At 51.8% G+C, this 14,288-nt stretch overlaps 1 protein-coding gene and 1 non-coding gene across 2 annotated transcripts in view; one reads left to right on the top strand and one right to left on the bottom strand.

Annotated features, from left to right (window-relative positions):
• Positions 1–14,288, top strand: part of CAMK2A (calcium/calmodulin dependent protein kinase II alpha) — a 65,414-nt gene that overhangs the window by 11,876 nt on the left and 39,250 nt on the right. The window contains exons 2-3 of the mRNA XM_052642648.1: positions 3,993–4,087; positions 11,282–11,341. Coding sequence (XP_052498608.1) covers positions 3,993–4,087; positions 11,282–11,341 — 155 coding nt within the window. The remainder of the gene's footprint in view (positions 1–3,992; positions 4,088–11,281; positions 11,342–14,288) is intronic.
• TRNAC-ACA (transfer RNA cysteine (anticodon ACA)) lies at positions 3,053–3,124 on the bottom strand. Its single transcript has one exon. It is a non-coding gene; the product is annotated as a tRNA-Cys (tRNA).

Genomic DNA, 14,288 nt, shown 5'->3' with positions numbered 1-14,288 from the left:
GGAATATGCCTGCTCCCTTGAGGCTTCAGTTTCATGTCCTGAAAAAATGGGGGATCGAAATCACAACTTGGCAGGGTTGTTGTGAGGACCAAGGAGCTTAGTGGTGAAGGTGCATCAGAAGGGAGTATGCCTTCTGGGTTTGCGCGAGCCTGGTGTTCTCTGAATTGGTTTGGATGAACCCCTCCTTCTACGTGCGTGTGTGCCCAGTTGTGTCCGGCTCTTTGAAACCCAGTGGAGTGCAGCCCATCGGGCTTCTCTGTCAATGGGATTCGTCAGGCAAGAATACTGGATTGGGTTGCCATTTCCTCTTCCAGGGGATCTTAACCTAGGGATCGAACCTGCGTCTTTGGCATCTCCTGCTTTGGCAGGTGGATTCTTTGCCACAGAGCCACCTGGGTTAGAACCTGGGATTTACACAAAAGCTTGACACTGGGTTGTGAGGAGGAAGTTCAGCAAGCATGACTTCTCTTATCTGATAGACGTGGCTCTCAGGTCCTCAGTTCCTGGGGTAGAGCCTAGGTTCGTGGAGCCTGTTAAGCCTCTGCACAGAGCCCCATGCATGTGCTAGCTGCCGGTGAATAAGACAAACCCTCCTTTCCTGCCCCTCTTCTCCCTGGAATCCTCAGAATCTTTGCCAGAAGGGGCCATTTGAAACATGCTCTCTTCTCTGGGACTTCTGAGAATCATGGCCTCCCATTGGGCAGGAACCTGAACGTCCCAGTCTGAGTAGGGTGGGCACCTTTCTCAAGTACCTGTTCCTGTTTCTAACACCCCAGACTGACACCCTCTCCCTGCCTAAGTTCAGTCCCTCTCACTTAAATCTACCTCCTGTTCCTATAGTAACATTTATGGAGGCCCTGTTGGTCCTTAGGAACTCTGTCTAGTGGATGGACGAGCAGCCGTGGTCCTGGGCTAGCGGGGGAGGTGTGGTGTGCTGTGTCACAGGGAGGGAGCTTCTCAGGGCGGGAGACCTGCTGGGCTGCTCCCTCCACGTGGAGGACAGGCAGAGCCCCCCAGCCAGACGATGGTCTGTAGCTATGCCCATGAGTTCTGGCCTTCACCAGCTTTCCTACAAGGTCATATTTCCTGGCCTCTAGCCCACATCCCAGATCTTCCTTCCTCATCCTTCTCCAGTTTCCCACCCGTTCCCTTCATGCTGCTCAGACACGAAGCCAGTGACAGAACGCCCTGGGGCCTGTGAGAACAGGCATCTCTGCCAGCCTGCAGGCTTCCTCGGTGCCTGCCAGCGTCCGCCCCTGCTCCCATCAGCTGCATCTGTGTAGCTGGGACCTGCCTGTGTGCTTGGGAGAGGGGATCAAAGTTTGGAAGATATGGTGGGGCATGGCCATGTCAGGAACCTGGGTGTGCAGGCCCGCAAGCAGCAGGCTTACTGGGTGGAGAAGCCAAAAATCTGGGGCTGCAAATATCTGAGTTCAAAACACAGCTCCGCCTGTGTGACCTTGAGCAATCTCCCCTGAGCTACGGGGAAGCTCAGAGTCTTGGGCTCTGCCTCAGACTTAAGGAATCAGAATCTGCCTTTTAACAAGATGCCTGGGTAATTCATATGCACATTAAAACTGGAGAAGGCTGCACAGGAGACTTGTTCCTTGCCATTAGCCTGTGGTTAGGGCGATAATAGACCATGGGCAGTGTCTGGCCCCTTAGGACCCTCCTTTGTGATGTGAAGGGGTTGCACCAGATGATGTTTGTAGTAGAAGGTATAACATGGCACCTAGATGCCAGATCTAGCCCTCAAACTAGTTTTGTTTGGCAAAATATTACGTTTAGATTTGTTTTGATTTATTTATTTTTAATTGGAGGATAATTGCTTTACAGTTGTGTTGGCTTCTGCCATCTATCAGCATGAATCAGGCCACAGGTGTAGATATGTCCCCTCCATCTTGAACTTCCCACTCCATTCCACCCCTCTAGGTTGTCACAGAGCATTAGATTTGGAAATTTCCTGGGTGACCCAGGGAGCTAAACTTTTTGGAATAAGATGTCAGTATTTAACGGAGAATGCAATGGCACCCCACTCCAGTACTCTTGCCTGGAAAATCCCATGGAAGGAGGAGCCTGGTAGGCTGCAGTCCATGGGGTCGCTAGGAGCCGGACACAACTGAGCGACTTCACTTTCATTTTCACTTTCCACTTTCATGCATTGGAGAAGGAAATGGCAACCCACTCCAGTGTTCTTGCCTGGAGACTCCCAGGGACAGGGGAGCCTGGTGGGCTGCTGTCTATGGGGTTGCACAGAGTCGGACACGACTGAAGCGACTTAGCAGCAGCAGCAGCAGCAACCAGTATTTAAAATTTGGGAAATGTCACTAAAATATCCAGTTTCTAGTTTTTCTTGAAAAATCAAATAATGTGGAAAATGGGCACATTCCACATGGCAACAATGTCTCCTATGAGCTGGGAAACCCACAGCCCTTGCTTCAAGTTCTTTCAGCCACAAATATTTTGAAGATAAAAACCCAGGAGCCTCTAAAAACACATGAAAAAAATGCTCAGCTTAACTCTTAATATAAGAATTCCAAATTAAATCTATATTGAGTCGCCGTGCTCGTCTCACTAGTAAAGATATAAAAGTTTGATCACACGTTGTATTGACAAAGGCCAAGGGAACTGGTCCCCTCACATATTAGCATGAACGTTGGTACATCTCTAAGATGGATCGTTTCTCGTTATCTTTCAGAAATGCCCTACAACACCTTTGTATTGTTTTGTCACTAAGTCATATCTGACTCTTTTTCGACCCTATGGACTGTAGCCTGCCAGGCTCCTGTCCATGGGATTTCCCAGGCAAGAATACTGGAGTGGCTTGCCATTCCCTTCTCCAGGGGAAAACAACAGCTACCCTTGACTGAATAATACCTGTTCTAAAAGTTTATTTGCAGACACTTGTATACATGAAAAGCGAAAGTGAAGTCGCTCAGTCATGTCCAACTCTTTGCAACTCCATGGACTGTAGCCCACCAGGCTCCTCCGTCCATGGGATTTTCTAGGCAAGAGTACTGGAGTGGGTTGCCATTTCCTTCTCCAGAGGATCTTCCCAAACCAGGGATCGAACCCGGGTCTCCTGCATTGTAGGCAGACACTTTACCATCTGAGCCACCAGGGAAGTTATGGGAAATGTACTTCTAAGGCACATATATGAGGTTAGGCATTGCAGCCCCGTTTGTCATAGCTATAGACTGGGACTAACCTAATTGCCTGTCGATAGGGGACTGGCTAGGTAAATTATCGGACAGCCACATGATTAAATGAGAACTCTTTATGTGATGATACAGAAGGAGGATCTGTAAAAAAATTCCTGAAGAAGAAGAGGGTACGAGCAGCATGCAGTGTCCAGTATTTGCATGGGGGAGGGGGGGCATCTATGGAAAGAGGCGCTGGCAACACTGGCCACCTCTGGGCAGGGGACCTTGGAGTCTGGGGTACAGGGGTGGGAAGGAGTCACTTAACTATCCACACTTTTGTATCTTTTGAACTTTGAACCATGTCAGTGTGTTAACTACGCAAAGAATAAAACACTGAAAACTTCCAGGGACCTGCTGCTGCTGCTGCTGCTAAGTCGCTTCAGTCGTTTCCGACTCTGTGCGACCCCATAGACGGCAGCCCACCAGGCTCCTCCGTGTCTGGGATTCTCCAGGCAAGAACACTGGAGTGGGTTCACTTTCCAGAGACCTAGATTCTGTGATTCTAACATTGCATGATTTTAGGGCTTTAGAATTTGTCGAGCCTAATTTAATATGACTGGACAAAGCTCAACTCCCACGAGGCCAAGTTCCTAACCATTTACTACCAGTGGTTCCCATGGGTCTCCAGGCCTGCTCTGTCCCCAAGGTATGCCACTAGCAGCCCCTACGAGCTCGAGCAGCCCTGAGGGAAGGCTCCCTCCCAGCACAGAGCAGCTGCGTGAACTGTGGTGTCTCCTGGGAACACAGCCCTTGGGCCCTCACTCACCCTCTTTGCCTCCTCTGTCCTAGGGGAGCCTTCTCAGTGGTGCGCAGGTGTGTGAAGGTGCTGGCCGGCCAGGAATATGCTGCCAAGATTATCAACACAAAGAAGCTCTCGGCCAGAGGTAGGTGCCAGATCCATGCCTGGCCCACCCTCCTCCCTTCATCCTTCCCTCTATCCCTTGGGTTAGAACCGGGACCTGGGTCTCTCCTTCTGGGTGATGCTGCTGTCAGAGGTGGGGGCTCTTCTTCCTGTGGGTACTATGAGAATAGACTCCTCCATATTTCTTCCTTAGGGGATCTAGACTGGATGCCGTAGCCTCTCACAGGCCAGGCTCTCTACCCCTCATCCACCCACCCAGGTAAAGACTAAGCTGCCAGGCAGGCCCTCCTTTCCCTGCTGTTCTGCCATTCACCTGCATTCTCACTGCCAGGCCTCTGCGCCTGCCTCTCTCTCTGCCTGGATGCTCTCACCTGGCTCCTTACAAGGCTGGCTCTTTGTCAGCCTTCAGGTCTCAGTTCAATGTCACATCCTTTGAGAGACTTCCCTGCCCCCCAGATCTGAGGGTGACCTCCCCGTTTTATGTCTCTTGTTACTGTTTACTATCTTTGTGGCTTTCTCCCAATGTGGAGAAAGTATCCCATTTACTGGTTTGGTACCTTGTTTACTATTCATCTTCTTTTATGACCATAAGCACCAAGAAGGTGGGGCTGGGTCTCATTCCCTGTACGTGCCCAGCACCCGGGACAGCGCCTGACATATCCGGGTGCTCAATCAGCGTCCTATGAACACCAGGTGCGCTGTGCCTCGACCGCACCAGTCCACATTCTGCTTCCTGAATACTCCCTTGGACAGTGGCTTCCCAGCCTGGAATCCCCTGGAGAGCTTCAGACATTCCTCATGCCTGGATCCCACATCCCAAGGGTGTAATTTAATTAATCTGGGCTGTGACTTGGGTTTTTGGAAATGATCCCCAGGTAATTCTAATTTGGACGTGGTTCTAAACCCGCAGCATCAGCATCATTAGGAGATTGTTAGGAATGCAAATTCATAATTCCAGATGTAAGGGATCCGAATCTGCATTTTGACAAGATACCGGTAATTTGTATGGACTTTAACCTTTGGAGGGCCTGCTCTGAAGCTATGTTCTTGCCCTTAGCATGTGGTTAGGGTGGTGATGGTGGTGACCACAGTGGGAAAGTCTGTCTTCGAAGATCTCCACCCTGAAGAGTGGGTCTGAGCTGCCTTAGGGACCCTAAGCTGTGGGGGGCATTCTGGTGGGTGAGGCAGGCACAGGAGGGGGCTGTGCAGCCACGGCTTGCGCAGCATGGAAGGGGCTGGCAGTGTCCAGGTGTTTGTCTGGCATAGCGGCAGCTGTCTGGGCCAGGGCCCAGCAGGTGTGGGTTTCGCAGAGGCCGGTACAGGATGTTCACATTGGGCCCCACGGGCCTCCCAGCAGGCTCCGTGTTTCACCGTGTGCTGCTGCCTTTCATGTCTCTGGCTCAGCGTTGCTGGGAGCCTGGCACTTTCCAGTTACCGAACTCCCCCATAGACAGATCAACATCCTGCAGGGAAAAGAGGCTGGGGTGGCGGCAGTCCTCTGAAGACCGGGGCCTGCCATGGCACACAGCCTGTGTGAATGCTCGTGCGGAAGGGCGAGCCCTGCGGAAGGTCCAGGGCCAGAGCCTGGGGCGGGAAGCCAGGGCAGGCAACAAGGCCAGCAGGGGCACAGCCTCACACGCAGATGCCGGGACTCGCCCGGCCGTTGCTGTGTGACTAGTGGCTGTCCAGTGCCCTCTCTGTGTTTTATATCACAGATGGTCAAGGGAGATGTCCCAATCCCTGAGATACAGCAGGGGCAGGGCTAGAGCCGTGGCTTGGGGTGACAGGTTGGGTTGCCACCCCCCTGCAGGGAGGGAGAATCAAGAACTAGGGTCCTCCCTGGATGCTGGGGAATCTTGAGCCTGTTCAGCACAGTCTCAGAGCCACATCCACACAAGCACGAGACAGAAAGAAACACATGTGGGGGGATGGAAGGAGCATCGCCTCTTTTCTGGAAGGTAACTAAGGGTTTGGGGGAGTGTAGACTCTGGTCTGTGCAGTAACTGCCAAGCCCCTTCTCTGGTGATTTAAGAAAGCTCTGACCTCCTGGGAGGAAGGTGCCCAGGCCTTGGTGAGTGTGAGGGGCTGGGGGGAGGGTCTCAGAACCTTCCCAAAGAAGCCTGCCAACTGCGATGCTTTTCTCCCAGCTTCCTTTAGCAGGTTTCTTTGTTCGTTCCTCCTGCGGCCTGTGGCGGGGAGCGTTTTAATGCTGGATGTTTGGCAACACACTCCAAGCTTCTCCTGCTGGCACTCCTGGGTGACTCTGGCAGTTCCCAGCAGGGGCCATGCCCCCCGGAGCGTCTTCCACCCCCACCCCGGGAGCTATGGCTTCCCCTTTCCCATGGGGCCAGCCTCTTTTATTGAGCAGCTCCCAAACCCGGGAGATGATTTTTGTGTGTATTTTTAAACTACTCTTTTTATATAAAATGCTCGTACTATAAACAATTCCAAGAAGCCATAAAGACATGAAATGAAAGGTAAAAATGTTTCCCTGTCCCAATCCCTGCCAAATCCCCCTGGGAGCCTTTTGAAAGCTACAGCTGCCCCAGTTCCACCCCTGAGGGTGGGGGATTCAATAGGTGAGGCCCCCCAGTTCCTGCCTTTACAAAGTCCTGTCGGCAGTGACAACAGCCAGGAGGTGCTCAGCGCTAACTCCCTGCCAGGGGCTCTGGAAGCTTCCTAGCCACAGCCTCACCAGGCAGACAAACAGAAAGAATTCATCAACATTTTAGGGGATGGTGGGCACATGGACCTAGCTGGTGCTGCCAGAGGTGACTGGCCCCCGTCCAGCAACCTCCACAAGCCTCACTGTCCACCTGAGCACTGAGGGGTTACTTCCTCGGCTCCCTAATGACCAGTCCCAGGACATCAGGTGGAAAGCATGGTATGAGCTCATTCAGCTGTCCCTGAGCTTCAGGTTTATGCAAGGGAGCGTGCAAGGAGGCAGTGAGACGCATCTTTCTTGTCTTTCTCATCTACTTCCCCACCCCTTCCCCATTCTTGGTCCTCCAGATTATTTCTCCAACTGCCCAGGATCTGGAGGCTTTTTGAAGTCCTGTGGAGGGAGGGGACATTTCCTGTTCTGAGACTAGAGGTCTATTTTCTGCCCTGGCTCCTGTTCCTCTAGCCAGAACCCCGCTGCCCACATACCTGCTGGAGCCCATTCACTCTGCTGGCAGAGCCCTCAGGCTTCCCCAGGTTCTGCTCTGCCCTGTCATGCCCTGCTGGTCCTGTCTGGCCCCAGAAATCTCTCCCCAGAGTTCCCACCCACCCACTGCCTGCCGAGCTCTGGGCAGACTTGGCCCCCTTAACACCAACACCCTGGAATTCTGCCCCCAGGAAGGGAGGGAGAAAATTCACAAAGCATCTATCACAATGGGTGTTGGGAGCAAGGCTTCCTGGTGACCAAGCAGGTGGCTGCAGACTAGCTTCTCTCAGATCTCTCACCATCATGGGACTACACTGAACTGGATGGATTGATTTCTCAATTACGAAAATAGGAGGCAATACAGTACAGTAATTATGAACATAGGCTGAAATCCCAACTCTGCTACTTCTTGGGTATGGGAATTTGGACAAGCTGCTTATGACTGTGGGTCCTCGGAACATAGCAGAAACCGGCAGTCAAGGTCTTGCTGTCATCACACCTGTTTTCTAGGCAGGGAGACTGAGAAGAACATTAAACACACCAGTAAGCTGGGTATTTTCAAGTAGTGATCAGTGTTAACAAAGAAAATAAGACAGGGTAATGGGGGTGTGATGGGGCTGGAGGAAAAGGCAGCTGGGGAAGTTAAGGAGGTGACATGGTGCTGGGACCTGCTTGAGGAGAAGGAGGCAGCCATGAGAAGACCCAAGAAGAGTATTTCAGGCAGAGGGCACAGCAGGTGCAAAGGCCCTGAGGTGGGAAGGAGTTTGCAGTGCCTGAGGCCACAAAGGAGGCTAGTGTTGGGGGGAGCTTGAAGGCCAAGATGAGGCAGAACTCGGCACCCTGCAGGGTCTTTCTGGATGTTTTTGAGGACTTCGGATTGTATTATAAGTACTTTAGGAAGCTGTTGGAAAGTTTGAAGGCAGGATCTCATTTATATTTTAATAAGAAGTCCTCGGCTACCCTCTTAACTATTGACTGGGGGGCTGGGGAGAGGCTTTAAGAGTGGTTCCTCAAAGTTCTGAGTTGTAACAAGGCTTGACCACACTGGTGATTACCTTGATTTTGTCAAGAGACTGCTTAATGGAGCAAGCCTCAAAGGTCAAGAGGAACTCAGCACCTATATTTCTTGAGGTTCCCCGCATATTAGATAATGAAAACATTTCAGAGTTACAAAAATTATTATATAAAGTATATGTTTACATTCAACAAATTAATGCTTTTAGCACTGAAGGTTGCAATGCAGTGTAATTGTACTATGCACAAGATGATTACAAGATTTATAAAAACAGTTCCCAGCATTTCCAGCAGTGACGTCTGGTAACCAGTCACATGTTTAAAGCTGTGTGACCAGCGTTTTCTTCTTTCAATCCTGTTAGTGTAACTCTGCTCCCAGGTGACCTTACATGGAGAAAAACATCAGAATTCTGGATTTAGGTCCTTTGTGCCCTGAATGTGTAGCCTGAGACAGGAGTCCCCTCATCCCCTCTGATAGGTCCCACTTTGAGTTGCCTGGTTTTTGGTTCTGCTGGGGATGGTGGGTGGGGGGCAGGGTCTGGAGCTGGGGAGGGTTCAGTCATCCTCTGCTTACTGAGGGCTCTTGGCCAGCTCTGGATGGGGATCCCCCTCTTTTGCCTGGGAATCAGCCTTCCTTCCCCTCCACCTCCCTACCCTGAAGGATTTGCAAGGAGACAGAGAGGGAGGAGAAATGAGGATGCCCCCAGCTGGGCCAGCCATCCCCCTCTAGCCTGCAGCTGCCTTCAGCTGGGGAGTGGAGCTTACACTCTACTGAAAGAGGATTGGACTTAATTGCTTTGCTGATGGAAAAGCCACATTTCAGTATTGATCTTGGTTTCTGCAGCCCTTGGAGGACAGCTGGTGATTCCACTAACAGAGAGGGGAGGGGACAGGGGAGCTGGGCAGCCTAGGGACAGGGCTGGGATTTTCTTCCTCCTCATCACCATCCCTGGTGCCCGTCTTCCCTGGAGGGGCCATTCAGAGAGCAGGGTTCTAGTCCTGACTCCACCACTGAGTGTCTGTGTGAGTTCCCTCCTGTGGGCCTGAATTTTCCCACTCAGGAATAGGAGGCAGATGGAGATAACAGTGATGAGTCAGGGTGTAGAGAACAGGACAGCATTGGATTTTGAGTTTTATTTTGATTTATTTATTTTTTGAGTTTTTTTTTTTTTTTTTTTTGCTGTGCCACGTGGCCTGCAGGATCTCAGTTCCCCTACCAGGGGATGAAGCTGAGCTGTGGCAATGAAAGCCTAGAGTCCTAACCACTTGGCCACTGGGGAACTCCCCGACAGGGTTTTACTGCTCACCCATGGAGTCTGACTACCTGGATACAAAGCGTGGCTCCATTGCTCACTGCAGTGTGACTTTGAGTCAGATACTTAACCTTTCTGAACCTCTGTTTCCTCCTCTGTAAGGCCAGCACAATGGTAATGTTATCCTCAGAGGATTATTGGGAGGGCTTGAGATGTATATAAAGTGCTCTGCACAATACCTGACACACAGTAGATATTCTGTATTTGTGACTGGCTCCTATTATACTGTTTGTTTTTTTTTAATTAAGGCATTAAATACCAAATTGTGAGAAAAGCACCACAAAGGAAATTGAAAAATGATCAAAACAGGGACAGTGATGCCCACAGCCCGGGCTTATCAGGAGGACTGAATGGGGTCACGGGTATGATTGTGTTCAGCAGTCTCAGAGTCAGAGATCATGGGTGCAGATCCTGAACAAGGCCTCTCTCCCAGGTGGGCAGGGAAATCTAGGGGGTTTGGACAGAAGTCCCAGGAAGCAGGTGGGAGATCTCTGGGTAAGCCCCCACTACCCTGCAGATTCTTTGGGGCTCTCTGTGTCCTTGGTGCTGACTTCTCCCACAGTAGGCATCTTCTATAAATTAATCCAACCCTTCTCCTGCAGAGAATACCTACTCCCTTAGGAAGATTCATTTATTCAATGATTTGTTCTTTCATTTAGTTATTTCTTCTTTTTTTAAGGTTTAGCTTTAGTCATCTCTTTATGTATTTTAAAAATTGTATTTATTTATTTACTTTTGGCTGTGCTGGGTCTTATCACTGCGCGGGCTTTCTCTAGCTTCGGAGAGCGGGGGCTGTTCTCTAATTGTGGTGTGAGGGCTTCTCATTGAGTGGCTTCTCTTGTGGCGGAGCGTGGGCCTGGGGCCCTTGGGCTTCATCGGTCGTGGCTCCCAGCCTCCAGAGCACAGGCTCAATAGTTGCGGCACAGGGGCTTAGCTGCTCTGAGGCCATGTGGGATCTTCCTGCTTCAGGGATCGAACCCGCGTCTCGTGCATTGGCAGGCGGATTCTTTACCGCTGAGCCACCAGGGAAGCCCATTCATTTATTTCTTGAGCATCTTCCATGGGCCAGGGATTTAGGTAGATGCCAGGGGTACAACAGAGACCAAGTCCTTGCCCTCAGGGACAGCGACATCCCTGAGACAGAGCGGCATGTGCTGCCTAGGGGCCCTGGGAATGCAGAGGCGGAGCCCCCAGCAGCTGGCAATCAGGGTGGGCTGCCAGAGAGAGTGACATCCAAGGATGGCTAAGAGTGAGTGATGGCCAGTGCAGAGCAGGTGGGAGGCTGAGAGGGAGCTTTCCAAGCTGAGAGAATCGCATGTGCGAAGGTCCCAGAGTGAGAGGGCTGGGCAGGGCGTGCCTAGAGAGCTGAGGTTCAGCAGTTCCACCGGAGAAGGTGCAGTGGGAGAGGCAGGGCTGGGGGAGGGCAGTCGGAGCCTGATGTGGGGGTGGGGGTGTTCCAAGCTGCCTGGAGTTTGGCTCTGATACAGGCAAGAGATGCCCCTCGGTTGAGAACCCTGAAAACCGAGACCCAGAGCGGGGAAGGGACTTCTGCCTCACTGCAGCCTGGGTCTCTCTCTTCCGCTGCATCTCACTGCCTTCTTGGAGAACCCAGAGGCTCTGCCCAGGCGACCTTGCCCAGGCCCTGGGAGGGAGAGGTCATTAGAGGCTGTGAGGAGGGAGAGATGGGGTGGGTGGAGATGCCTCCCTCCCCTGGACTCATCTGGGCATCTGTGTGTTTCAGACCACCAGAAGCTGGAGCGTGAAGCCCGCATTTGCCGCCTGCTGAAGCACCCCAATATTGGTGAGCATGGGGGATGGGCGAGGGGTGTGGGTGGGACCTGGCCCAGCTCCCCTGCCCGCCCTGGTGGGTGTTTGTTGAGGGAAGGGGGCAGCTGCTCTCTTCTTGGGGACGGCAGCAAATAGAGGTGGGAAAGGGGGTGTCTTTCATGGTATCCATACTCCTCCGCGAGCAGCTTGGTTGGGGGGAAGGTGAAGAAGGGGCCCTTCCTCCCAGCCCACGCTGCCGGCAGCCTCCTTCAGAAAAGCTGTTTCAGGAAAACTTCCGAAGCTCTGAGAGACGAAAATAGGCCAGGCTTAGCCTTGACCAGTGTAGCCCACTCCCCAAGCCCACCCCCATGCTGAGTCAGCCTGGCACCATGGCCCTTCCCACCTGCAGGGACCTGCAGTGCCGGTCTCTCCAAGCCAGCCCCAAGGTGGCCCCTGCCCCAGAGTGGACTGAACGCAGGCTGCGTGGAGTAGCTGTGCCCAGGGCAGGCAGGATGGCTCTGAAATAGCACCTGGCTGCCTGACCTCCCTTCCCCCGTCCCTGCACAGCTGAGGGGCTGTCTCACTGCGTGGCAGGGCTCTGAGTCATGATGGGGAGGGAGTGCAGATTCTAGATATAGTTCTGTCAGGGAATGGCTGTGTGACCTTGGGTAGGAGCACTACCCTCTCTGAGCCGCTTTCTCCCATCTTTGCAAGGAGAGGGCTGTCTGGACCAGCTGGGCATCTTGTTAAAAGGTAGATTCTAGTTGAGTGGGTCCGGATGGGGCATGAGGGTCTGCATTCCTAACACACTGTGAAGTGACACCAAAGCTGCTGGCTCACCAGTCACACTTGAGCAGCAAGATCTAGGTGCTCTGTAAGGAACATTCCAACTCCGACAGCTACCACGCCTTCTCCCTCAGGAGGGGAGCATCTCTCTGTGTCCAGGGCCCCAACAGTTAACTCCTCTGCAAAAGAGTAGCATCTCCATCTTCTATTTATACCCAGAAAGCACCTCCCCTTCCCGTGCTTGGGGAAAGGAGCAGAGCTGCACAGACAGCAGCTGGTGGCTTGGGGCTAGAGTCGGAGAAGGGGCAGCAAGGCGGCTGGCGGGGAGCCACCCTGGTGGGCCCCTGACCTGCTTATGACCATGGGCAATTCCTGTCCAATCTGGGCCTGTCTCCAGCTCCCCAGCTGTACAATGGAGGGAGTCATGAGTGGTCTTTGACTAGAATTCCACGGTTCTTAGAAAGCCCTTTAATCCTGGAAGAGGGAGATGGTTGTGTGTTTGTGCCACTGCGCAATTGCAGTTGTCTGCGGTCAACACTTCCCCATCTTTCAGTCGCTCACTCCCAGCTCTAGTAGGGAGCAGTAAGTTATGGGCTCTGGGGCTGACAGACTGCAGTCAGATCCTGGGTTTGCTGCTTAATTGCTGTGTAACCCAGGACATGTTGCTTAACTGCTCTGAAGTTCAGTTTTCTCATCTGGAAAATGGGAATGATAGATAGCTTGTAGGCTTATGATGATCAAACAAAGCATAGCACAATGAGAGGCCCCAGGGAAGGGCTCTGGATCATTTAGCTGCTCCACCTTTTCTCAACCTACACCCTCCAACAGAACAACCTTACCGAAAGACTTACCTTTTGCCTGAATCTTTGTATGATTCTCATTCCTCTGAGCCATCAAGATTTTGAATCATTGGTTTGGGGCACTATATATAATATGCTGGTTAAGAAAATGGAATTTTAAGTCAGACACACCTGGGTTCAAATCCCAGTTCTACCCTTTATTTGGTATCTGAGCTTGGGTAGGCTATGAACTTCTCAGACTTAGTACTTTCCAGTGTGAAATAAGGATAATCATGGTACCCACTTTCTAGAACTGTTGTGAGGGTTAAGTGATATATTGCAAGTAAAGTACTTAGCATAAGCCTGGCAGGTGGTAGAATCTCAGAAATGGCAGCCATCATCTTCATTATCATCATCACTTGAGTTATGACTCCTTCATTCATTGACCTGATGTCAAGGACATCCGAGACCCCACCATGTGCCAAGGCCTCTGCTAGTCTCTGAGGACGTGTGGAAGAAATGAGGGTGGGAGAGGAGTGGGGTAGCTGATGGACAGGGAAGTAGAGAGCGGAGCTGAGATCCAGAACGAGAAGACGCTTAGAAGAACCTAAAGCTATTGTCAAGGCTGGAAGGGTCCTTGGAGGGTACCACTTTCTGAGCCTCCAAGCACCTCAGTTCAAAGTAGTTGTAATCTGTCTAAAAGAGAGCAGATCAGTCCAGATGTGGCTATAGAACCTGAGAAGTGGGTCTGTGCCCAAAGAAACTGGACTATTCAACCTGCTTAGTGATCCCAGCCAAGCTCACTGCTCTCTGCCCGTGTGTGGCCACAGCCCAGCCCTAAGGGACTAAGTCAGGGAGGTCGCTGGCTCAGCACAGGGTGAACAAGCTGTACCATACACAAAGCATTTCCCTCCTAGACCTTGCTTCGGGGAGGACAGCACTCTGCTCCCTGTACCATTAGCACCTGCTGATGAAGTGGACCCCCACCCCCACCTTAAAAGCCACCCAAGGAGCAGGAGGAGATAACCTGAGAGTTTAGCAGGTGATATGGGGTGGCAGAGGGAAGTGAGGTTAGTGAGGAAGATGGCGATGTCTTCATTTATTAAGTTTTTCCTAGTGCCAAGCACTGTGTTGAGCGCCTTACTAGCATCTTTGAATTAACTCCTGACACCAGTCCAGTGTAGTGGTATTGGCTCTGCTGCTAGGAAAGGAGGCTCAGAGAGGTTACATAATTTGCCCAAAGTCACACAGCTTCTAAGAGGTGGAGCTGGTAAGCAAAGTCAGAGAGTCTGACTGCAGAGCCCATGTTCTCAGTCCTTCTGTGACCATCAGGGGTGTCTTGTTGGGGGGGCAGTGGCCAGAGGAACAAGTATGACCCTTCGATTTCTGAGAAAGAAATGGTAACTGTTGGAAACA

This window comes from Budorcas taxicolor, chromosome 7, assembly GCF_023091745.1.
Source record: "Budorcas taxicolor isolate Tak-1 chromosome 7, Takin1.1, whole genome shotgun sequence".
NCBI lineage: Eukaryota > Metazoa > Chordata > Mammalia > Artiodactyla > Bovidae > Budorcas > Budorcas taxicolor.
Note: the sequence above shows the minus strand (reverse complement) of the source record. Positions and strands in the feature narration are given on the sequence as shown.